The sequence below is a fragment of the Palaemon carinicauda genome, chromosome 28 (assembly GCF_036898095.1).
Source record: "Palaemon carinicauda isolate YSFRI2023 chromosome 28, ASM3689809v2, whole genome shotgun sequence".
Lineage (NCBI taxonomy): Eukaryota > Metazoa > Arthropoda > Malacostraca > Decapoda > Palaemonidae > Palaemon > Palaemon carinicauda.
In genome coordinates, this window is record NC_090752.1 from 59,000,730 (window position 1) to 59,027,474 (window position 26,745).

General features: G+C 42.4%; 1 protein-coding gene across 4 annotated transcripts in view; it reads right to left on the reverse strand.

Annotated features, from left to right (window-relative positions):
- The window catches only part of LOC137621620 (zinc finger CCCH-type with G patch domain-containing protein-like), a 67,958-nt gene that overhangs the window by 17,620 nt on the left and 23,593 nt on the right, over positions 1-26,745 (reverse strand). For 3 of the 4 annotated variants that reach the window (XM_068352063.1, XM_068352064.1, XM_068352065.1), the window contains exons 4-6: positions 16,818-16,856; positions 16,526-16,723; positions 4,620-4,762 (exon numbers count right to left, since the gene is read on the reverse strand). In XM_068352063.1, coding sequence (XP_068208164.1) covers positions 4,620-4,762; positions 16,526-16,723; positions 16,818-16,856 — 380 coding nt within the window. The remainder of the gene's footprint in view (positions 1-4,619; positions 4,763-16,525; positions 16,724-16,817; positions 16,857-26,745) is intronic. The other variant, XM_068352066.1, reaches the window with a different exon arrangement.

Sequence of the window (26,745 nt, forward strand, 5' to 3'; positions counted from 1 at the left end):
TGGAGGTGAAGATCTGAAATGAGAAAAAAAGGGTAACTTTTTTTGGCCAAAAAAAATTGTCCAAATTTCATGAATTTTTTTGGGTACCCAAATGAAATAGGAAGTGGCTAATTTTTTTAGGGAATAAACATATGTTATCCTAAAATAGAAATATGTAAAAAAATCTTCATTATTTTGTAAATTACATTTATATCAGGGGCCATATCTAAAGGTAATTTTTTGAGTACTTGGAAATTTCGTAAAAAAATACATATATTTAATATATAATATGATATTTATGCAGGTAAAAATATACCAAAATATCACAAATTCTATAGGGAACAAGAATATATATAGATAGGGCAGCTTACGCTTCGGATATGTCCACAAAATGGCCGCCAACCACACTGACTCAGACTCCCTAATCTGCCACTTGAAATGTAGGAAGGGTATGTCAATTTCAAGGTGTTATTTACTAATCTAATTATTATTGGATATGCATAAAAATTGTATGGTGGGTTGCTGGATAATTGTCGATTATTTTACGACTATAAAATTAAAATTCTGACCCAAAAATTTTTTTTTGAAGGGAAATAAAATCGAAAAAAAAATGTAAAACAATATTTTAGCTAAAAAAATTTGATGATATTCAATCAAAAAAAAAGTAAACAAAATTTTCCGACAAATAAACATCTAGAGGAATCATTACTCTGTGATAGTTCCTTAGTACGTAGTAATTTTGAAAGAATTGGGAAAAAACGAAAAAATGGCAATCACCGGAAAATCGAACACATACCTATATATACGCCATATCTGGCTAAAAAAAAGATAGGCATGGGTAGCCAGATCATCTAGAAACACTTTCCAACACTATAAAAATATAAGTTTTGCGACACTACTTGCCAATTCCTTACGGTAACATGACTAAGCAAAAGAATGCAAAACAAATAAAAAGGGGCACTCGTGGAAAAATGGCCATTCTAATATACGGCATTTCAGAAAAAAAAAATTTCAGCCACGTGCTAGGCAAACCATCAAGGCATATTTTCCGACAAATAAACATATAAATGAAATATTACTCTGTGATAGTTCCTTAGTACGTAGTAATTTTGAAAGAAATGGGAAAAAACGAAAAAATGGCAATCACAGGAAAATCGAACACATACTTATATATACGCCATATCTGGCTAAAAATAAAATAGGCATGGGTAGCCAGATCATCTAGAAACACTTTCCAACACTATAAAAATATAAGTTTTGCGACACTACTTGCCAATTCCTTACGGTAACATGACTAAGCAAAAAAATGCAAAACAGATAAAAAGGGACACTCGCGGAAAAATGCCCAATATTCTAATATACGGCATCTCAGATAAAAAAAAAGACATGCACGTGTTAGCCCAACCATCAAGGCACACTTTCTAACACATAAACATGAAAAAAAAATCAATACTATACGGCAATTCCTTACTACGTAGTAAATTTTTACAAATATTGAAAAAAAAACAGAAATTGGCAACCGCAGTTAAATACCCAATATACCAATAACTACGTCGTATCTGACAAAAACAAAATCACGCATGGGTAGCCAGATCATCTAGACACACTTTCCAACACTAAACAAGCAAAAGTTTTACGACACTATTTAGCAATATCTTACGGAAAAATGACTTGGCAAAAAAATGAAAAAAAATGAAAAAGGGGCACTCGCGGTAAAATGGTCCTCGTGGTGATGAACGACATTTTAACTAAAAAAAAAAACATGCACATGGTAGCCAAACAATCCACCAAGACTTTCCACAACTGATAACCTATACAAGTTGCACCATTCTACGACAATTTCATAATACGTAATAACTTTGATAATTATGCAAACTACCTCAGAAGGGTAAACTCGGACGCGAACGACCCCGACGCGTCTCAGAAATCGGGGAAGGAGTACAGCTACAGCAATGCACATCTGGACACTACTAGAGCGTGTAGGGGAGACACCTCCTGCAGGTCGATCACCCACAAATTCAGTCACAGGGGTGAGTCACGTGAGAAAAACCTGTTTTTTTTTGACGCTCGGGGTCGCAAACGACCCACCGTACCTATCCAGGGTTAAGGGATTCACCAACCCCAGGTCTACATTCAGGGGATGGAATTGATGCAAAGAGAGTAGCATCATCTGCATATGCAACAAGCTTATTTTCTAGGCCAAACCACATGTCATGTGTATATAGTATGAAAAGTAATGGGCCAAGAACACTACCCTGTGGAACACCGGATATCACATTCCTATACTCACTATGGTGCCCATCAACAACTACTCTTTGAGATCTACTACTTAAAAAATCAATAATAATGCTAAGAAACGACCCACCCACTCCCAACTGTTTCAGTTTGAAAACAAGGGCCTCATGATTAACACGGTCAAAGGCAGCACTAAAATCAAGGCCAATCATACGAACTTCACGACCACAATCAAGGGATTTCTGTACTGCATTGGAGATTGTAAGAAGGGCATCACATGCTCCAAGGCCTTTACGAAAACCAAATTGCAAACTAGGGAATAGATGATTACCTTCAGCAAACCTATTAAGACGTTTTGCCAGAAGACGTTCAAAAACTTTAGATAATATGGGAGTTATGGAAATTGGGCGGTAATCAGTGGGACTTGAGCTACCACAAACACATTTACATAGAGGAGTAACATTACCAATTCTCCAACAAGTGCTAAAAGCTCCTCTTCTTGCTAACTTGCGCAAAATAACAGAGTAACTCGAGAACAACGTTACCCGCTTGAACGGAACGTTTTCTCTCCTCTCTCTCCCTCCGTCTCTATCTCTCTCTCTCTCTCTTGATTTCGCACCTAAGAGAAGAGCCCACTTACGTTACGTCAAAAAAACATGTTATTTGACCAAAGGAAAAAAACTGAAAGGTTTTTCAATTAAAAAGTTCCTTTAAAATAGAATTTAAAACATTTAAGCTTTGAAAGAAGAATGAACAAAACGTCAGAATCGATTTACTCTTTCTGCAAAGTGAAACCGTGATACTCTCTCTCTCTATCGTAACGATAGAGCGCAAACTGCGTAGCATAAATAAACTAAACGTTAGTTCATCTTTGAAACAGTACGAAGACTATTCAAAGAAAATCTTTCATAAAATATCTATTAAAAAATATTCATTTAAAAAGTTTTAAATCATTAGCTCTTTAAAAGCTATTTACGATTGAAAGGGCTCAACGTTGTTTAACTTCGATTTCCAAGTTAGGACCGCCTACTCTCAGGAAAGGTCTCATATAAACAAATCATTAAAAATTTATTTTTATGTTTATTATAAATGGAAAGTTAATCGAAGAGGCCTAATAAAGGCGGTGAGATATAAAATATATAGAGGAAAATCTATAATTAATTTATAACGTGATAAGATAATTGCTAAAAGCCTAAACACACTTCCGTCTAAGGGAAGGGTAGGCCATTTAAAAGTCAAAGAAAGTCCATACTCTCTTTGTCATCAAAAATTAAATCTATCCAAAAACGAGTCCAAGATTTAAGATGAAGATAAAACACCTGCACTGCGAAAGCTCAAACCAAAATGAAGTACTTCACCAAATATGTTGAGAAAACTCCAGGTTCTACAGCGAGTAAAAGTACGTCTTGTCGACACGTCGACAGAGAAGAAATTGAAGGTTTTGTTTACATACGAGAGTGGTATCTGGCCGACAGTTGGCGCTGGTGGGCACACCCGCAACCTGCATAGCGATCACTCGAGTTTTTTTTATGTATGTGTCTGTTGAGCAACAGAGTAGCAGCTATTATATATTCACCGGCTAAGTTAAATATTTAAAAAAAAGTGTAATAAAATGCTCGTCAAGGAGTTACCTCTACTATTGTATGTTACTATTATTACTATTCAAAACAAGTTAATGTCACTATGCTCAATATCCTTACAGTTCGTGATTAGGACTGGATTGGATTTAGGAATAATTTTAGCCATATATCTCAGTGCTGGGGCCTGAGGGGAAACCCAGTATTTGCATTATGAAGTGAAAGTTAAGAAGAGGTTGGATAGAAGAAAATAAGGAGAACTTTCATATGAACTTTCTTCGTTCAAGAAACATTTGTCTAAGAGGATAGAAATCAAATTATTGTTAACATTCTTCTCTTACAACTTGGCTGAGAAAAGAAGACCAGCATCTAAAAGAAATTTGGGAAAGGTGGAAAATGAAAGTAAAACATATGCATCTATTGTACACCCTCCAAGCTACTAAATTTTCAAAGTAAGTGTACTAACTAAGAATTGAGAAGAAAGCATTATCAAAAATCATGAAAATGGCTGAATAAATTTAACTAAAAAAGTGGTACAGGTAAATTTTTTTATATTATTGATATCATAGTGTAATTTTACTAGTTTACACAACTGCGATACCCGACTCTTCAGGCTTGCAAGTACAGTTTCTAAAGGTAAAATTAAACGATTAAATAAATTATATAAAAAAAATGGATAATTCAGTAAGTGACCCCATTTAAAATGGTCTACTTTTCTAAATGAGAAATATAAAAATGTGTAAAACATTGGGTATTGCATTTGTAAAATGGTACTGAACATACATCCTAATCCTAAAAAGAGTAAAGGGTGTCTCTGGCAGTAGATACCTGTATTTTCTGATGTCAGAAACATCAACAATTTTCCCATGGGAAAAACGACAAGAATCTTCTGAAAATTTACAGCGACCAGACATGAAGTAGCGGCACGTTAGCATTTCCATACTCATAGGCTGCACATATAGCACCCGAACCTGGAGACAGTCCAGATATTTTGCATGAAATACTGAATAAACAAGTTCCATTTATACAAACCTTTTATCATAATTTAATATGCACTTGATACAGACACGATTAAGAGCCGAGTTCTTACTTGTACTCTAGTGACGTGGCAATTACACTCAGATCTGCCATTCAAGAAAACTACTGCAGAAAAGTTTACTTGAACTAATAAAAGAGATAGGGAGAAGGATACCCAGAAATAATACCGGGTACAGGGGTGGGGGAAGGTTAACACATCACTCACTAAGAAAGCTAACTAGTATTGTATGCCAATAAATGGAGGTGTGGGGCATAAACAGTAAATTATGTGATTTCCATTCTACGAACAGAAATGTATAAATTTTACTGTATATGATTGCACTTTTCATGATCTCACTTGACATAGAATTACAAAGATAGTGTCGACATTTAATGTGGGGTTTCTAGTTATCTGAATATCAATGGAATAAAATCTTGCATAGTTTATAAATCTTAGAACTCACTCAGCACACTTTCTAACTGATTAAAATGAAGATAGAAACATCAACTTCTGGGAATCTATTATTGCTGTGATCAATTTAAATTCATTTATACTTTCCATATGTTATGGAACAAACTATTATAAAATAATCATAAATTTCTAAAGTACAGTAATTTGTATTTTTCCCAACTACACAAATCTGAGTCCTTTAATAAAAGTACTGTCTGACTTCAGTGATGCTGGAAAGGCCACTAAAATTTAACAAGATAGTTATAATTACCGGCAGGTGGCGGGGAAGCCTAACCCACCTATCAGTCAGCTGGACACTCACTTTTGACCTTAGGTCTAGGACTTGCAAGGACTCCAGTTTATATATTTAGGAAAAATACAAACTACTGTACTAAAAAAAATTGTGATTTACTCCTAAATTAATACAAACCATCGTTCTTTAATAAGCAACTTGTCCTTGGGGGGGAGGAAGACCCTATGAACTAGAATCTAGCTGGTTTAATTTTCCAGGGAGATGTTAGAGCACCTGGTCCTATATAGGAATTAAGGTGATGACTCCTGCCATCTTTCTAATGGTCTGGGCATGGAAATGTCACAGGCACAAAGTTAGGCTTATACCAAGATAAATGGTGATTGGTTGTATAAAAACCCATGTCTTTGTGTGTATAGGATACAGTATGTCTGAATGTAGACACATTAAAAAATAGATTTACATACATTCTGTCTATACTCCCACTGGGAGAGCGGAAGAATTACTTCTTGACAGGTTGCTAGGTTATGAGGCTCCCCTGCATCTGACATTTGGTTCAGCTTATAGCAGCCATGACCACTGCACCCCCAAGAGGGAGGAAAAAATGAAGTTTAGAAAGATAGTAATTCTACCTTTCAATTTAGATTTACATCAAAACTGCCATCTTGGACGAGATGCAACTTGTCTCGTGAGAGAGTTAGGCTGGCTCCACAACCTGTCGAGTAACCACCAGAGGCCTAAGAATAAAGTTGCCAAAGGACTTGAGGGTATATTCCTGCAGGTAGTGGGTAGTAAAGGAAATCTGCGTTAACAGGTACAGTAGTAGGTTGGCCAGGGCACCAGTCACCCATTGATATACTACCACTAGAAAGTTATGGGGTCCTTTGACTGGCCAGACAGTACTACATTGGATTCTTCTCTCTGGTTATGGTTAATTTTTCCTTTGCCTACACATATACCGAATAGTCTGGCCTATTCTTTACATATTCTCTGTCCTCATCAACCTGACAACGCTGAGATTACCAAATGGTTCTTCTTCACCCAAAGGGTTCACTACTGCACTGTAATTGTTCAGTGGCCACTTTCCTCTTGGTAAGGGTAAAGGAGACTCTTTAACTATGGTAAGCAGCTCTTCTAGAAGAATGACACTCCAAAATCAAACCATTGTTCTCTAGTCTTGGGTAGTGTCATAGCCTATGTACCATGGTCTTCCACTGTCTTGGGTTGGAGTTCTCTTGCTTGAGGGTACACTCAGGCATACTTTTCTATCTTTCTTTTTGTCTCTTCTTGTTTTGCTAAAGTTTTTATAGTTTATATAGGAGATATTTATTTCAATGTTACTGTTCTTAAAATATTTTATTTTTCCTTGTTTCCTTTCCTTACTGGGCTATATTCCCTGTTGAAGCCCCTGGGCTTATAGCATCCTGCTTTTCCAACTGGGGTTGTAGCTTAGCAAGCAATAATAATAATAATAACAACACACTCCTGCCTAGGGAGGACCCTATATCCCTAACTTTATGACCCCTTGCCTGGGTTGGAGCTCCAACACCTTTACTGGTGTGAATGGGAGCAATTAACGGTCTCACGAAGCTTGAAAGGACACAGTTCGTAGGTATCTTTTTCTTTATCCTACTAGTGTTAAGAAAAGTCTTTGGAGCTCAGGCCAAAATCACCGTGTACCCACTGCAGGACAAAGGGGCCAGTCATTTTAATGACCTCTAGATGCCTCCTGAGCAAAGATGAAGGACTGGAACCTGGTATCACGGACAGCTGGGTCTTGACCACGAATTCAGGAACTAGCTAAGGAGACCTCCCTCCATCCTGACTAGTAACATTCAAGATGTCAAAAGCTTGCTAGCTCGCTTTGCTGGTGATAAGGATGGCTGAAAGACCAAGTAGAGGGTCCAATCTTTATCCGATGCTACCCTTAGCCGAAAGACCAAGTAGAGAGTCTAATCTTTATCCGATGCTACCCTTAGCTGAAAGACCAAGTAGAGAGTCTAATCTTTATCCAATGCTACTTAGCCGAAAGACCAAGTAGAGAGTCTAATCTTTATCCGATGCTACCCTTAGCTGAAAGACCAAGTAGAGAGTCTAATCTTTATCCAATGCTACTTAGCCGAAAGACCAAATAGAGAGTGATCTTTATCCGATGCTACCCTTAGCCGAAAGACCAAGTAGAGAGTCTGATCTTTATCCGATGCTACCCTTAGCTGAAAGACCAAGTAGAGAGTCTAATCTTTATCTGATGCTACTCTTAGCTGAAAGACCAAGTAGAGAGCCTGATCTTTGTCCGATGCTGCTCTCATCCGAAAGACCAGGTAGAGAGTCTGATCTTTTTCTGATGCTACCCTTAGCTAAAAGACCAAGTAGTGAGTCTGATTTTTATCCAATGCTACTCTTAGGTGAAAGACCAAGTAGAGAGTCTAATCTTTATCCAATGCTACTTAGCCGAAAGACCAAGTAGAGTCAGATCTTTATCCGATGCTACCCTTAGCCAAAAGACCAAGTAGAGAGGCTGTGTTTATCCAATGCTACCCTTAGCTGAAAGACCAAGTAGAGAGTCTGATCTTTATCCGATGCTACCCTTAGCTGAAAGACCAAGTAGAAAGTCTGATCTTTATCCGATGCTACCCTTAGCTGAAAGACCGAGTAAAGAGTCTGATCGTTGTCCGATGCTACCCTTAGCCTAAAGACCATGTAGAGAGTCTGATCTTTGTCCAACGCTCATCTCAATAGCTCGTATGGGGCGCACCTATGAGACTTTTTCAAAGGACCACACACCTAAACACTGATCAATGGATTCACTAAGACTATGAAGTCTTCCTCTCAAATAGCAGACTGCATAGTACTCACCATCTCTATGATAAACAGAGTTTGATAAACAAACTTGTTCAGCAAAGAGAGGCCAAAGACTGGTCCCCAGTTGCAAGTCAACTTCCCCATCTGATACAGTTGGAGCTACTAGACATAATTATTATTATTATCATTATTATTATTATTATTATTATTATCATCATTATTACTTGCTAAGTTATAAACCTTGTAGGAAAAGCTGGATGCTATAAGCCCAAGGGCTACAGCAAGGAAAATAGCCCAGTGAGGAAAGGAAATAGGAAAATAAATAAACTACAAGAGCAGTAATAAACAATAAAATCTTTCGATAACAGTAACAACATTAAAATAAACCTTTCAAATATAAACTATAAAAGAAATAAGGAAGATAAAGACTATAGAATAGAGTGCCCGAGTGTACCCTCAAGCAAGAGAAATCCCGTTACGTTCAGGTAACTGTAGAAGGTTCTCAAGTCTGAAGAAAGGCATTGGTCCTAGGTCTTTTTCACTTAGCAAGTTAACCCTTTTACCCCCAAAGGACGTACTGGTACGTTTCACAAAACTCATCCCTTTACCCCCATGGACGTACCGGTACGTCCTTGCAAAAAACTGCTATTTACATTTTTTTTTTTGCATATTTTTGACAAATTTTCAGAAACTTCAGGCATTTTCCAAGAGAATGAGACCAACCTGACCTCTCTATGACGAAAATTAAGGCTGTTAGAGCAGTTTAAAAAAATGTTATTTTTATAATAAAATAAATTTTTGAATATACTTACCCGGTGATTATAATTGCTGCAACTCTGTTGCTCGACAGAAAACTCTAAGGAAAAATTCGCCAGCGATCGCTATACAGGTTGCGGGTGTGCCCAACAGCGCCATCTGTCGTCCAAGTACCCAGTACTCAATGTAAACAAAGAACTCAATTTTCTCCTCGGTCCACTGCGTCTCTATTGGGGAGGAAGGGAGGGTCCTTTAATTTATAATCACCGGGTAAGTATATTCAAAAATTTATTTTATTATAAAAATAACATTTTTCAATATTTAACTTAGCCGGTGATTATAATAGCTGATTCACACCCAGGGGGGTGGGTAGAGACCAGCATTATATGTTTACATTATTATGAGCTAAGAATTTTTATTTCATTTTAGAAGTTATCAAAATAACAAAAACAAAATAAATAGGTACCTGGTAAGGAAGTCGACTTGAACAATTACTCTGCCTTTTTAAGTACGTCTTCCTTACGGAGCCTCGCGATCCTCTCAGGATGCTGATCGACCCCTAGGATCTGAAGTATCAAGGGTTGCAACCCATACAACAGGACCTCATCAAAACCCCTAATCTAGGCGCTTCTCAAGAAATGACTTTGACCACCCGCCAAATCAACCAGGATGCGAAAGGCTTCTTAGCCTTCCGGACAACCCAAAAAACAACAATAAAAACATTTCAAGAGAAAGATTAAAAAGGTTATGGAATTAGGGAATTGTAGTGGTTGAGCCCTCACCCACTACTGCACTCGCTGCTACGAATGGTCCCAGAGTGTAGCAGTCCTCGTAAAGAGACTGGACATCCTTAAGATAAAAAGACGCGAACACTGACTTGCTTCTCCAATAGGTTGCGTCCATTATACTTCGCAGAGATCTATTTTGTTTAAAGGCCACTGAAGTTGCGACAGCTCTAACTTCATGTGTCCTTATCCTCAGCAAAGCTTGGTCTTCCTCATTCAGATGGGAATGAGCTTCTCGTATTAACAGTCTGATAAAATAGGATAAGGCATTCTTTGACATAGGCAAAGATGGTTTCTTAACTGAACACCATAAAGCTTCAGACGGGCCTCTTAAAGGTTTAGTTCGTTTTAAATAGAACTTAAGAGCTCTGACAGGGCATAAGACTCTTTCTAGTTCATTTCCAACCATATTCGATAAGCTTGGAATATCGAACGATTTTGGCCAAGGTCGAGAAGGCAGCTCGTTTTTGGCTAGAAAACCAAGTTGTAGAGAACATGTAGCCGTTTCAGATGAGAAACCGATGTTCTTGCTGAAGGCATGAATCTCACTGACTCTTTTAGCTGTGGCTAAGCAAACCAGGAAAAGAGTCTTTAAGGTGAGATCTTTCAGGGAGGCTGATTGTAGCGGCTCGAACCTGTCTGACATGAGGAATCTTAGTACCACGTCTAAATTCCAACCAGGTGTAACCAAACGACGCTCCTTCGTGGTCTCAAAAGACTTAAGGAGGTCCTGTAGATCTTTATTGTTGGAAAGATCTAAGCCTCTGTGACGGAAGACTGATGCCAACATGCTTCTGTAACCCTTGATAGTGGGAGCTGAAAGATATCGTTCTTTCCTCAGATATAAGAGGAAGTCAGCTATTTGAGTTACAGAGGTACTGGTCGAGGATACTGATACTGACTTGCACCAGTTTCGGAAGACTTCCCACTTCAATTGGTAGACTCTAAGGGTGGATGTTCTCCTTGCTCTAGCAATCGCTCTGGCTGCCTCCTTCGAAAAGCCTCTAGCTCTCGAGAGTCTTTCGATAGTCTGAAAGCAGTCAGACGAAGAGCGTGGAGGCCTTGGTGTACCTTCTTTACGTGTGGCTGACGTAGAAGGTCCACCCTTAGGGGAAGTGTTCTGGGAACGTCTACTAGCCATCGAAGTACCTCGGTGAACCATTCTCTCGCGGGCCAGAGGGGAGCAACTAGCGTCAACCTTGTCCCTTCGTGAGAGGCGAACTTCTGCAGTACCTTGTTGACAATCTTGAACGGAGGGAATGCATATAGATCTAGATGAGACCAATCTAGGAGAAAGGCATCTATATGAACTGCTGCTGGGTCCGGGATTGGTGAGCAATAAATTGGGAGCCTCTTGGTCATCGAGGTTGCGAAGAGATCTATGGTCGGCTGGCCCCAGGTGGCCCAAAGACTCTTGCATACATCCTTGTGGAGGGTCCATTCTGTTGGAAGAATTTGTCCCTTCCGACTGAGACAATCTGCCATGACATTCAAGTTGCCTTGGATGAACCTCGTAATTAGCGATATGTTTAGACCTTTTGACCAGGTGAGGAGGTCCCTTGCGATCTCGTACAGCGTCAGTGAGTGGGTCCCTCCTTGCTTGGAGATGTACGCCAAAGCCGTGGTGTTGTCCGAGTTCACCTCCACCACTTTGCCTTGAAGGAGAGACCTGAAGCTTTTCAAGGCCAGATGTACTGCCAGTAGCTCCTTGCAGTTGATATGCATTGTCCTTTGACTCGAGTTCCATATTCCCGAGCATTCCCGACCGTCTAATGTCGCGCCCCAGCCTACGTCCGATGCGTCCGAGAAGAGAACATGGTTGGGAGTCTGAACAGCCAGGGGCAGACCCTCTCTGAGGTTGATACTGTCCTTCCACCATGTCAGGCAAGACTTCATCTTCTCGGAAATTGGGATCGAGACCGCTTCTAGCGTCTTGTCCTTTTTCCAGTGAAATGCTAGGTGATATTGAAGAGGACGGAGGTGTAGTCTTCCTAATGCTACGAACTGTTCCAGGGATGATAGCGTCCCTATCAGACTCATCCACTTCCTGACTGAACATCGTTCCTTCTTCAGCATGTTCTGGATGCATAACTGGGCTTGGCTTGTTCTGGGGGCCGACGGAAAAGCCCGAAAAGCTAGACTGTGAATCTCCATCCCTAAATACACAATAGTTTGGGATGGGACCACTTGTGACTTTTCCATATTGACAAGGAGACCCAATTCCTTGGTCAGATCTAGAGTCCACTTTAGATCCTTCAGACAGCGACGACTGGAAGAAGCTCTGAGAAGCCAGTCGTCCAAATAGAGGGAGGCTCGGATGTCCGCTAAATGAAGGAATTTGGCTACATTCCTCATCAGCCTCGTAAACACAAGAGGAGCTGTGCTTAGGCCAAAGCACAGGGCTTGAAACTGGTAGACAACCTTTTCGTAAACGAATCTCAGAAAAGGTTGGGAGTCCGGGTGGATGGGGACGTGGAAGTAGGCGTCCCTTAGGTCTAACGAGACCATCCAGTCTTCCCTTCTGACCGCTGCTAGAACCAACTTTGTGGTCTCCATGGAGAACGTCTGCTTTGTGACAAAGACGTTCAGCGCACTGACGTCTAGCACCGGCCTCCACCGTCCTGTCTTCTTGGACACCAAGAAGAGACGGTTGTAGAATCCTGGGGTTTGATGGTCCAGGACTTTGACTACCGCTCCCTTCTCTAGTAAGAGAGACACTTCCTGTTTCAATGCCCGTCTCTTGTCTTCCTCTCTGTACCTGGGAGAGAGATCGATGGGGGACGTTGCTAGAGGGGGTTTTCGTACAAACGGGATCTTGTACCCTTCTCTGAGCAACTTCACAGATTGTGCATCTGCGCCTCTCTTTTCCCAGGTCTGCCAGAAGTTCTTGAGTCTGGCTCCCACTGCTGTCTGAAGAAGTTGGCAGTCAGACTCTGCCCTTAAAGGACTTGGTTCCTTTCTTCTTTCCACGTCTCCCTTCGGCACGAGCACCTCCTCTGCTGGAGGCTCTGCCACGAAAGGGCGGAATAAAACGTGACGCTGGAGTGTCCATCCTTGGTCTCGCTGACAAGGTAGGCAAAGGGGTAGCTTTGCGAGCAGAGGACGCAACAAGATCATGGGTATCCTTCTGTATCAAAGAAGCAGCAATCTCCTTAATCAGGTCCTCTGGAAAAAGGCACTTAGAAAGAGGAGCAAACAGAAGTTCGGATCTCTGGCATGGTGTAACTCCAGCTGAAAGGAATGAACACAGGTTTTCACGCTTCTTAAGGACTCCGGACACAAAGGATGCAGCAAGCTCATTTGACCCATCACGTATGGCCTTGTCCATGCAGGACATAATGAGCAAGGAAGTCTCCTTCTCCGTCGGAGAGATCTTTCTGCTTAGAGCTCCTAGACACCAGTCTAAGAAGTTGAATACCTCGAAGGCTCTAAATATCCCTTTCAAAAGGTGGTCCAGGTCCGAAGATGACCAACATATCTTCGAGCGTCTCATGGCTAGGCGGCGGGGAGAGTCTACAAGACTTGAGAAGTCGCCCTGGGCAGAGGCAGGAACTCCCAAGCCGAGAACTTCTCCCGTGGCATACCAGACGCTCGATCTAGAAGAGAGTCTAGCAGGGGGAAACGCAAAAGCTGTCTTCCCTAAACTCTTTTTGGACTGCAGCCACTCTCCAATCACTCGCAAAGCTCTCTTGGACGAGCGTGCGAGGACGAGTCTAGTAAAGGCAGGAGCAGTTGACGGCATGCCTAACACAAACTCTGACGGAGGCGAACGCGGAGCTACAGACACAAACTGGTCCGGAAACATCTCTTTGAACAGGGCCAAAACTTTCCTAAAGTCCAAAGAGGGTTGCGTAGACTTAGGCTCGTCCAGTTCTGAGTGCGGTTCATCTTCATGTGCAGCACCATCATCATCAGAAAGTCCCTCATCCGATAACTGATGAGGGAACGGCAACGGAGTGGGTAACGGCTGGTTGGCTGAGTCCGGCCGCACGGGTGCATGCGTGACTCAGCCGGACGCAACGTCATGGAACTGTTGCCCAGTCTGTGAGCTGGCAACAACCATAGCAGCGCGGGGACACACAGCGTCTACTCCAGACTGTCTAGACTGATGTGGGTGCGCAGTGGCAACCACACTGGGTTGCGGAGGTTGACGCACCGCGTCAAAACAAAACAACTCTGACGGTTGTTGAACCTCACGGACGTCAACGGATACCTCCGTGCGTCGCTGAACGTCAACATGCGGCTGGCAGATCACACTGGAATGCATGGGTGGCGGAACTCTCTCAACTGGAGTGCGTGAGAAGGTTACCTCAGCGTCCCCAGGACGCACAACCGATCGTGTGGGTGGTTGTAGGCAAGGAGCTGCACTAGCTACTGGTGCGGCAGCAACCTTCTCCGCACGAAAGTCCTGCATAAGCGACGTGAGTTGCGACTGCATGTCTTGCAGTAAAGACCACTTAGGGTCTACAGGAGCAGGTGCGGCGACAGACGGTGTAACTGTCTGAAGCGGTACCGCTTTACCTCTCTTAGGAGGTGAGCAGTCATCGGATGACTGCAGCGAGTCCGAACTGACCCAGTGGCTACAGCTGGGCCGTTGGACTTGCGCGGAAGGGACCGACTTGCGCTTCAACGGTCGTGAGACCTTGGTCCATGGTTTCTTGCGAGAAACCTCTTCCGCAGACGAGGTATAAATGGGCCCTCTAGTCTTTGTGTGGTGGGGGCGATCTTGGGTAGATACGCCCGAAACCACGGAGGGAACGTCTGTTCGCTGATTAAAGCCTCTCGAACCCATTTGTCGTACGACATTGCTTCTCCCCTGGACTTGGGAGCTTGCAAGAGGTCCCGGACTAGGAGGACGACAAGCACGAACAGACGAACCCTCAAGCGCAACACTATCCACAACACTATCACTCACTTTATCACTTCCCACTGCACTTTTACACTTCAGCTCCTTGACATCCGCCATGAGCTGATTACGGTCACTAGCCAGTGACTCAACTCTCTCACCCAGAGCTTGGATGGCACGCATCATATCAGCCATCGAAGGTTCCTGAGTGCCAGAAGGGGGATTAGGAGCAACCACTACAGGGGAAGGAATAGGTTGTGGGGCATGAGGAGAGGAAATGTCAATAGAACGAGAGGAACTTCTCCTAACTCTATCTCTCTCTAGCCTACGTGTATATTTTTGGAATTCGATAAAATCGAATTCCGAAAGCCCAACGCACTCCTCACATCGATCTTCCAATTGACAGGTTTTATCCCGACAATTGGAACAAACAGTGTGAGGGTCGATAGAGGCCTTCGGAAGACGCCTTGAACAGTCCCTAGCATTGCACTTCCTAAATTTTGGGACTTGTGAAGGGTCAGCCATTTTGAATTGGTCAAAGGGGAATTCAAAAACTATCAAAAAGTCATCAACAAAGAATCCGTAATCAAAAAGAGTTCAAGGAATTGCGAAGAAAAAGCCTGCACAGCGAAAGCTCAAAACTAGAATAGTGTACTTCACCAATTAGTTGTGAAAACAAATCCAGTTAGCAACAGCGAATAAGCACGTCTTGTCGGGAGCACGACAGAGAGAAAATTGAGTTCTTTGTTTACATTGAGTACTGGGTACTTGGACGACAGATGGCGCTGTTGGGCACACCCGCAACCTGTATAGCGATCGCTGGCGAATTTTTCCTTAGAGTTTTCTGTCGAGCAACAGAGTTGCAGCAATTATAATCACCGGCTAAGTTAAATATTGAAAAATATACTGCAAAATGTGCTTGAAAACAAAAATAACCCCTGGGGGTTAAGGGTTGGAAAGTTCCAAATAGCCTGGGGGTAAAAGGGTTAAATGCCAGAATGACATCATCATGATTTGTAATCCTAGACAGTTTCTGTCACTAAGCAAAAGTAAAGCGGAATTTGATAGGTTGAAATAGAATAAAATTGCTGTGATACAAACACTATGTCATCTTGAGGTGTGGGTATAAATTCTCCTCTCTCAGTCAAACTGGTGCTATATACTGAGCAGTACTTAGGATTACATGATTCTTTATTACTCAACTACCAATATTAAAAGTAGAAAATCTTTGCTGAAAACGATTTGTAATGAAAAAGAGAAAATTCTTCTTACAAAAGTATTCATAGAATTCATACCCTCATAACTAAGGCCTGAATGATTATTATACCTGTAAAATAAATTACTGTTTATATAAGTAAAGTATTCAGGTTTCATTTTAAGCAACAGTACACAATTTAGTATTGCCTACATTATAGCAGGATAGTTGGACGTGCTCCTCATCCTCATTTTTTCTCAAATATTTGGCATTGCTGTACAGTACTTGTATATTAAACTACCTAAATCTGTTTGAGTTCACTTTCTTCACAGTTGACTTGAGATAATTTTTTTATTGTATACTTTTCAAATTTACTAACTGATAGTGCGTTTATCATCACAATGAACTTCAATTCTGCGGAAATTTCCGAAGCAAGTTGAAAATTCACTGTACTCTGACTATAACAATACAGTATATGAGATAATGATAAAATTTGTACTGTAATAGTAATAATAAAATTGTTGATAATGATGGTGAAGCAATAAACTTGTCTAAATACTATCTATAACTAACAAATACAAATGTACAGTACTTGGAAAAAGAAAATTTATTATTGAAGACCTCAATTATACCTTAGGACAATCCAAATCTATGTTACCGTCCTCCTCTCTCACAATGCTCAGAACGAGAGCATTGTGGTACGAATGTCCACCCCACTTCTCGACGAAGGGACACCGACATTTCGTACCTTCCAGTCCCTCGACATATTGTTTGGAATATTTTGTTTCGACCCTTTCATCGTCATTTCCAGATAAACACGCTATTTCAGACTGGAAAATAAAAAATATCAGTTAAAAGGAAATCGACAATCTCTGAAAGAAACTACTGTATATAACTTTTAAGTAATTACAACTATTTTTTTACCTTTTCGTCGTCATTTCCAGATAAACACGCTATTTCAGACTGGAAGAAAAAGAAAATGTCAGTTAAAAGGAAATCGGCAATCTCTGAAAGAAACTACTGTATTGTATATAACTTTTAAGTAATTACAACTATTTTACTATGGTACAGTAATACCCGGCTCTACGTCGGTAATTGGCTCCAAGAGATGCAATGTAGCAGTCAATTTTGAAGTAAGATGGAAGTGACTTATACGTCCCATATACACGTACTGAACATGAAAAAGTACTTACAACCTGCTATCATTTTATAAAAACCTGATACTTAATTTGATAGGCTTCCATACTGTACATACAGTATAGTGTTTGAGAGAGAGAGAGAGAGAGAGAGAGAGAGAGAGAGAGAGAGAGAGAGAGAGAGAGAGAAAAAAATATGTTATAGTACTGTAAAATAAACTGTAATATTAACACATTAACAAGAGAGAGAGATAAAGAGAAAATGTTATAGTACTGTACAATAAACTGTAATATTAACACATTAACAAGAGAGAGATAAAGAGAAAATGTTATAGTACTGTACAATAAACTGTAATATTAACACATTAACAAGAGAGAGATAAAGAGAAAATGTTATAGTACTGTACAATAAACTGTAATATTAACACATTAACAATACAGTCACTTTACTTTGACGTTGGCATTTCTTCTGCGTGCTGGACACAAAAGATAGAATTGGAAGTGAGGAATTAGTTGTTATTGTTATTATTTGCTAAGCTACAACTCTAGTTGGAAAAGCAGAATGCTATAAGCCCAAGGGCTCCAACAGGGAAAATAGCCCAGTGAGGAAAGGAAACAAGGAAAAATAAACTATTTTAAAGAGTAACAACATTAAAATAAATATCTCCTATAGAAACTAAAAAACTTTAACAAAACAAGATAGAATAGTGTGCTCGAGTGTACCCTCAAGCAAGAGAACTATAACCCAAGACAGTGGAAGACCATGGTACAGAGGCTATGGCACGGCCCAAAAGGAAGGAAGGAAGGAAGGAAGGAAGAAGATTGATATGGTTGTTGGTGTAGATGTAACAGCTACAAGAGGTGTTTTGTTGTGAAACCTAACGCCGATGCCAGTGGCTTTTCAGTGTCAAGATCAGGTGTTGACTCTCTAGCCTTTTATTTTTCAAATCTAACAAGCAACCGATCTAAAGTTCGTTGGACAGTGTTCGTTCACGGAATTTATTTTTGTATATATTTAAAAATAACCAACATAAAGTCGGCACCAACATGCAGCACGTTGAACTGACGTAAGGAGAGATATTACTGTATCTGAAAAGAAAAACCACTAACATTCAAGACTGGGAAAAGGAAACACTGCCAAAATGCTGGAAACAGTAACCAAAAAACCCTGTGGTGTTTATTCAGTTGCAACAGAACATTCAGCTGAAATGTTTACCATAGTGATACAGTACAGTACCGTATTTGCAACTGTACTATGCTTTCTGAAACCCCAATGAAGCATTCTCTAATATCTTGGGGTAATGTACAGCACAGTAATAGTGCATGGAAGCATTTCATTTAGTTAAAAAAGTTAATCCCAGTAGTGTCCCAGTCATACATGTAAACTAATTAGAGATAGTGGCGTGTTCTAAAATGTTATTTTTATTAATAAAATAAATTTTTGAATATACTTACCCGATAATCATGTAGCTGTCAACTCCGTTGCCCGACAGAATTCTATGGAGGGATACGCCAGCTATCACAATACTAGAAGGGGGTGTATTTACCAGCGCCACCTGTGGCCAGGTACTCAAGTACTTCTTGTTGACACCTCCTCAATTATTCCTCGGTCCACTGGTTCTCTATGGGGAGGAAGGGAGGGTCGATTAAATCATGATTATCGGGTAAGTATATTCAAAAATTTATTTTATTAATAAAAATAACATTTTTCAATATTAAACTTACCCGATAATCATGTAGCTGATTCACACCCAGGGGGGTGGGTGAAAACCAGTGTACAAGATTAAAGGATAGCTAAGTATCCCATATTTCATATAATCAGTTATCCACAATAACAATGAAATAATAAGTACCTGGTAAGGAAGTCGACTTGAACCGTTACTCTGCCTTTAATAAGATCGTCTTCCTTACTGAGCGCAGCGTTCCTCTTGGGAGGCTGAATCAACTCAAAGGTGCTAAAGTATACAGGGCTGCAACCCATACTAAAGGACCTCATCACAACCTTTAACCTTGGCGCTTCTCAAGAAAGAATTGACCACCCGCCAAACCAACAAGGATGTGGAAGGCTTCTTAGCCGACCGTACAACCCATAAAAAGTATTCAAGAGAAAGGTTAAAAAGTTATGGGATTATGGAAATGTAGTGGCTGAGCCCTCGCCTACTACTGCATTCGTTGCTACGAATAGACCCAGGGTGTAGCAGTACTCGTAAAGAGACTGGACATCTTTGAGATAGAATGATGCGAACACTGACTTGTTTCTCCAATAGGTTGCATCCATAACACTCTGCAGAGAACGGTTCTGTTTGAAGGCCACTGAAGTAGCCACAGCTCTCACTTCATGTGTCCTTACCTTCAGCAAAGCAAGGTCTTCTTCCTTCAGATGAGAATTTGCTTCTCTAATCATAAGCCTGATGTAGTAAGAAACTGAGTTCTTAGACATTGGTAGAGAAGGCTTCTTGATAGCACACCATAAGGCTTCTGATTGTCCTCGTAATGGTTTTGACCTTTAGATAGTACTTAAGAGCTCTAACTGGGCAAAGTACTCTCTCCAGTTCGTTCCCCACCATGTTGGACAGGCTTGGGATCTCGAACGACTTAGGCCAAGGACGGGAAGGAAGCTCGTTTTTAGCCAAAAAACCGAGCTGTAAGGAACATGTAGCCGTTTCAGATGTGAAACCTATGTTCCTGCTGAAGGCGTGGATCTCACTTACTCTTTTACCTGTTGCTAAGCACACGAGGAAAAGAGTTTTTTAATGTGAGGTCCTTAAAAGAGGCTGATTGGAGCGGTTCAAATCCTGATGACATTAGGAACCTTAGGACCACGTCTAGATTCCAGCCTGGAGTGGACAACCGACGTTCCTTTGAGGTCTCAAAAGACCTAAGGAGGTCCTGTAGATCTTTGTTGGAGGAAAGATCCAAGCCTCTGTGGCGGAAAACCGCTGCCAACAAACTTCTGTAACCCTTGATCGTAGGAGCTGATAGGGAGCTTACGTTCCTTAGATGTAACAGGAAGTCAGCAATCTGGGTTACATTGGTACTGGTTGAGGAAAACTGCATTGGCCTTGCACCAGCTTCGGAAGACTTCCCATAAAGACTGATAGACTCTGAGAGTGGAAGTCGTCCTTGCTCTGGCAATCGCTCTGGCTGCCTCCTTCGAAAAGCCTCTAGCTCTTGAGAGTCTTTCGATAGTCTGAAGGCAGCCAGACGAAGAGCGTGGAGGTTGGGTGTACCTTCTTTACGTGAGGTTGACGCAGAAGGTCCACTCTAGGAGGAAGAGTCCTGGGAACGTCGACCAGCCATTGCAGTACCTCAGTGAACCATTCTCTCGCGGGCCAGAGGGGAGCAACCAACGTCAGCCGTGTCCCTTTGTGAGAGGCGAACTTCTGAAGTACCCTGTTGACAATCTTGAACGGCGGGAATGCATACAGGTTGAGATGGGACCAATCCAGCAGAAAGGCATCCACGCGAACTGCTGCTGGGTCTGGAATCGGAGAACAATACAAGAGGAGCCTCTTGGTCATCGAGGTAGCGAATAGATCTATGGTTGGCTGACCCCACAGGGCCCAAAGTCTGCTGCAAACATTTTTGTGAAGGGTCCACTCTGTGGGGAAGACCTGACCCTTCCGGCTGAGGCGATCTGCCATGACATTCATATCGCCCTGAATGAGCCTCGTTACCAGCGTGAGCTTTCGATCTTTTGACCAAATGAGGAGGTCCCTTGCGATCTCGAACAACTTCCTCGAATGAGTCCCTCCCTGCTTGGAGATGTAAGCCAAGGCTGTGGTGTAGTCGGAGTTCACCTCCACCACCTTGTTAAGCTGGAGGGACTTGAAGTTTATCAAGGCCAAATGAACTGCCAACAACTCCTTGCAATAGATGTGAAGTGTCCTTTGCTCCTGATTCCATGTTCCCGAGCATTCCTGTCCGTCCAGTGTCGCACCCCAGCCCGTGTCCGATGCGTCCGAGAAGAGACGGTGGTCGGAGGACTGAACAGCCAATGGTAGACCTTCCTTGAGAAGAATGCTGTTCTTCCACCACGTTAGAGTAGACCTCATCTCTTCGGAAACAGGAACTGAGCCCGTCTCTAGCGTCATGTCCTTATCCAGTGAGCAGCTAGATGATACTGAAGGGGGCGGAGGTGGAGTCTCCCTAACTCGATGAACAGGGCCAGCGATGAAAGTGTCCCTGTTAGACTCATCCACTGCCTGACTAAGCATCGGTTCCTTCTCAGCATGCTCTGGATGCATTCTAGGGCTTGGAAGATCCTTGGGGCCGACGGACAAGTCCGAAAAGCTCGACTCTGAAGATCCATACCCAAGGAGACAATGGTCTGGGATGGAACGAGCTGAGACTCCTCAAAATTGACCAGGAGGCCCAGTTCCTTGGTCAGATCCATAGCCCATTTGAAAATCTCCAGACAGCGACGACTTGAGGGAGCTCTTAAAAGCCAGTCGTCTGACGGAGCCGGACACAAGATCATGATACTGCTGCACAGTCTGTAAACTGTCAATCATGGGCAAGCGAGGAAGTACAGTGACAACCCGAATCTGTCTAGACTGTCTGGGTCGTACAGACAACTCCTTAACGGGTTGCTGAGGTTGCCCACTGCGTCACAACAAGTCCCTTCTGTTGGTTGTTGAACGTCTTCCCCGTGACACATTGACTCCGTAAACAAAAAATCCTCTAACAAGGACTAAGCTTGGACTGCATGTCATGCAACACAGCTCAAGGTCTATGGGAGCAGGTGTGGTAACAGACGGGATTAGCGGCTGAATTGTAACCATTACCTTCCCTGTAAGCATGTTATGCTTAAATAAAAGTCCATAAGAGGTTATGCAGCTAAAGGCTCCCTCCAAATGACAGAGTCCTCAAGGGAATATCAGAAGGAGGGAGAAAAGAACTTTCTCATCTACAGGGACCTTATCCTAGAAAAGCTAAGTTCTCTGAGTGAGAGTTCACTGGTGCAAAGCAGCAGACTAGAAGGCAACGTTATGAAACTGCTTGACAGTCTAGTGAGTTGGCAACAACCCAAGATGTGTTGAGAAGCATGCGGTAAGGTATGCAGAGCATGATGTATGCAGAGTATGCTGTATGCAGAGCATGCTGTATGTAGAGCATGTTGTATGCAGAGCATGCTGAATGCAGAGCATGCTGTATGCAGAGCATGTTGTATGCAGAGCATGCTGACTGCAGAGCATGCTGACTGCTGAGCATGTAGTAAGTAGAGCCTGCTGTAAGCAGAGCCTGCTGAAAGGAAAGCAGAGCGTGTGCATGGCGTTTAACATTTCTCAGAAATTCCATGACCAGTGCTAGAGTGCTTTATGCATGCTTGCATGGGGTTTAAACCATGGTATGCTGAACAGCAGAGTCAGAACGAGCTGGAACAACAACAGAGGTTTCCTCAACTTGAGGGAAAACCTGAGGTTCAGACTGCATAGGCTGAACAACAGACGGAGCAGAAGGCAGGTGCAAGGGTGAAGGAGGTTGACTCCTAGCAAGAGTTGCACCCAAGGATTGCACCAGCTGAGCGGAGGACGGAGGCGGAGTAGTCCGTTCCTGTTCCTGAGAGATGAGTGGAGCATGAGAAGGTTGAGGCTGCGCAGAACAAGGTAAAGTTCTAGCAAGCTGAGGCTCCTGAGGCGCAAGTGCATGGTGTAGATGAGCTTGCCTAGATGAGGGTTGAACTCGGTGCAGCGCTGGTTGAGCAGACAGACTCACGGAGGGGAGAGGTTGTTGTACCCCAACCGAGAGTTGCACCACTGGTGGAGCAGCAAGGGGAGGAGGAGGAAGAGTGTAACTCTCCTGATCCCAAAGCAAGGGTTGCCTTAAAGAAGGCTGAGGCTGAACAACACTGTGAACAGCAAACTCCGAAAGTGGTTCAACATCGTACGCCTGGCAGATGGTGCTGCGACCAGGCGGAGCAGGTGCAGGCTGGGCGAGCACAGGCGGAGCAGGTGCAGGCTGGGCGAGCACAGGTGCAGCGAGAACAGGTGGAGGGAGTGCAGGAGGTGCAACACTCTCAGCCCGACACTCACGCATCAAGTCCGAAAGCTGTGCTTGCATGGACTGTAGAAGAGTCCACAACATCATACGCCTGGCAGATGGTACTGTGATCAGGCGGAGCGAGTGTAGGAGGAGGGAGTGTAGGCGGAGGCGGAGGAGCAACACTCTCAGCCCGACACTCACTCATCAAGTCCGAAAGCTGTGCTTGCATGGACTGAAGTAGAGTCCACAACATCGTACGCCTGGCAGATGGTACTGTGATCAGGCGGAGCGAGTGTAGGAGGAGGGAGTGTAGGCGGAGGCGGAGGAGCAACACTCTCAGCCCGACACTCACTCATCAAGTCCGAAAGCTGTGCTTGCATGGACTGTAGTAGAGTTCACAACATCGTACGCCTGGCAGATGGTGCTGCGACCAGGCGGAGCAGGTGCAGGCTGGGCGAGCACAGGCGGAGCAGGTGCAGGCTGGGCGAGCACAGGTGCAGCGAGAACAGGTGGAGGGAGTGCAGGCGGTGCAACACTCTCAGCCCGACACTCACGCATCAAGACCGAAAGTTGTGACTGTATGGACTGCAGTAGAGGAATGCTTGGGGTCGGCAGACACTAAGTTCTGCTGAGGTAAAGCCTTAACAGCAGAGATCTGTTGTGGCAGAACCTTACTCCTCTTAGTCGGAGTGTAATCAACTGATGACTGAGGAGAGTCAGAGCTAACCCAATGACTGCATTCGGGTTGTGAACTTTAACTTCGTACGTCTGGCATAGGTCTGGACTTAACGTTTAAGAAGTCTTGAGACCTGAGACCAGCGTTACTCTGCCTTTATTTTCTCCCCTAATCTCTTCTGCAGACGAGCAAAATAAGGGCTCAATCGTCTGCGGGTGGGAGTGACGGTCTCGGTAAGACACGCCCACAACCACCGAGAATACTTCTGTGCGCCGATCAAGGCCTGCTGAACCCTTATGCCCTTCGACATTGCTTCTCCCCTGGGCTTGGGAGCTTGCAAGAGGTCCCGGACTGGGAGGACGACTGGCGCGCACAAAAGTACCCTCACGCACTAATCACTTATCACTTTGATTTCTGTTTGCACTTATTTCACTGAACTCGAAACTTTAAGTGGTTTGTACCTGAAATACGCAATTCTATCCTTTCTCAAAGTTAGTAATTGCGAAAACAGAATTACAATGTAACAGAAAAATCTAATGAAAGATAAATCAGTGGTTGGAAAGAGACTAAACACTAGATCACTCTAGAAACGTTTCGTTTCTTCCCCTAAAGAGACTAGGGAGAAGAGCAAAAAAACGATAACGACGTTACTCGTACGCCTGGCAGGCTTGAATGAAACGTTTATCCTCTTTCTCCCTCCGTCTCTATCTCTCTCTCTCTCTCTCTCTCTTGACTTAGAACCTGAGAGAAGAGCCCAATCATATATATCGTTAAAACATATTATTGTTAAAGGAAAAGTTCCTTTATTAGGATCAAAACCATTAAGTTAAGAAAGAATGAACAAAACGCTAGACACGGTTACTCTTACTGCAACGTGAAACCGTGAACATTCTTTCTCTATCGTAACGATAGAGTGCAAGTTGAACGTTCTGAACGTCAACAACTGCAGAGACAAAACAAAACGTTAGTTCAGCTTTGAAAACAGTACGAGACTGTCAAAGAAAATCTTTCAAACTCTGTGGCGGAAATAGCATAATATGTTAACAGGTAAAACCGAAATGACGGGCTCAAAGTTTATTAACTTCGGTAAAAGACCGCCTACTATTAGGAAGGTCGAATATAAACAAATATAAAAATTAATTTTAATGAGTTTATAATAAAAGGAAGTTAATCGAAGAGGCCTATAAGAGGCGGAGAGATATAAAATAAATCTATAACTTTTGTTAAGCAAAATTAAGAAAGAGAGTCTATACTCTCTTATACACCAACACTTCCGTCTAAGGGAAGGGTCGGCCATTGAAAGGTGAACGAGAGTTCATACTCTCTCGTCACCAAAATTAATCAAATTAATTCCAAAAGCTAACTAAGCTAATATAGAAGTTTTCCAGTAAAGCGACAGCCGAAATCAAAGAGAAATACTTCACCAAAGTCGTGAAAATACTCCAAGAACATAAGCGTATCCCAGAACGTCTTGCCGGAAGCACGACAGAGGAATAATTGAGGAGGTGTCAACAAGAAGTACTTGAGTACCTGGCCACAGGTGGCGCTGGTAAATACACCCCCTTCTAGTATTGTGATAGCTGGCGTATCCCTCCATAGAATTCTGTCGGGCAACGGAGTTGACAGCTACATGATTATCGGGTAAGTTTAATATTGAAAAATGGAATGTGGTACCAAAAAGCTGTCCTGTAGAGAGAAAATTCATATAACTGTGATTTTTTCACGTAGGCTACATATTACATTCATAACTGGTCTCTAAGATATATGTGCAAAGTAAAAATTCAAGGAATTTTGGAATTATTTAAGAAAGTCCAAACAAATAAGTGTCTGTTAACCACATCCACTAGAATAAGACAGATGATTCAATATGTAAACATGTTATTTTTATTAATAAAATAAATTTTTGAATATACTTACCCGATAATCATGTAGCTGTCAACTCCGTTGCCCGACAGAATTCTATGGAGGGATACGCCAGCTATCACAATACTAGAAGGGGGTGTATTTACCAGCGCCACCTGTGGCCAGGTACTCAAGTACTTCTTGTTGACACCTCCTCAATTATTCCTCGGTCCACTGGTTCTCTATGGGGAGGAAGGGAGGGTCGATTAAATCATGATTATCGGGTAAGTATATTCAAAAATTTATTTTATTAATAAAAATAACATTTTTCAATATTAAACTTACCCGATAATCATGTAGCTGATTCACACCCAGGGGGGTGGGTGAAAACCAGTGTACAAGATTAAAGGATAGCTAAGTATCCCATATTTCATATAATCAGTTATCCACAATAACAATGAAATAATAAGTACCTGGTAAGGAAGTCGACTTGAACCGTTACTCTGCCTTTAATAAGATCGTCTTCCTTACTGAGCGCAGCGTTCCTCTTGGGAGGCTGAATCAACTCAAAGGTGCTAAAGTATACAGGGCTGCAACCCATACTAAAGGACCTCATCACAACCTTTAACCTTGGCGCTTCTCAAGAAAGAATTGACCACCCGCCAAATCAACAAGGATGTGGAAGGCTTCTTAGCCGACCGTACAACCCATAAAAAGTATTCAAGAGAAAGGTTAAAAAGTTATGGGATTATGGGAATGTAGTGGCTGAGCCCTCGCCTACTACTGCATTCGTTGCTACGAATAGACCCAGGGTGTAGCAGTACTCGTAAAGAGACTGGACATCTTTGAGATAGAATGATGCGAACACTGACTTGTTTCTCCAATAGGTTGCATCCATAACACTCTGCAGAGAACGGTTCTGTTTGAAGGCCACTGAAGTAGCCACAGCTCTCACTTCATGTGTCCTTACCTTCAGCAAAGCAAGGTCTTCTTCCTTCAGATGAGAATTTGCTTCTCTAATCAGAAGCCTGATGTAGTAAGAAACTGAGTTCTTAGACATTGGTAGAGAAGGCTTCTTGATAGCACACCATAAGGCTTCTGATTGTCCTCGTAATGGTTTTGACCTTTAGATAGTACTTAAGAGCTCTAACTGGGCAAAGTACTCTCTCCAGTTCGTTCCCCACCATGTTGGACAGGCTTGGGATCTCGAACG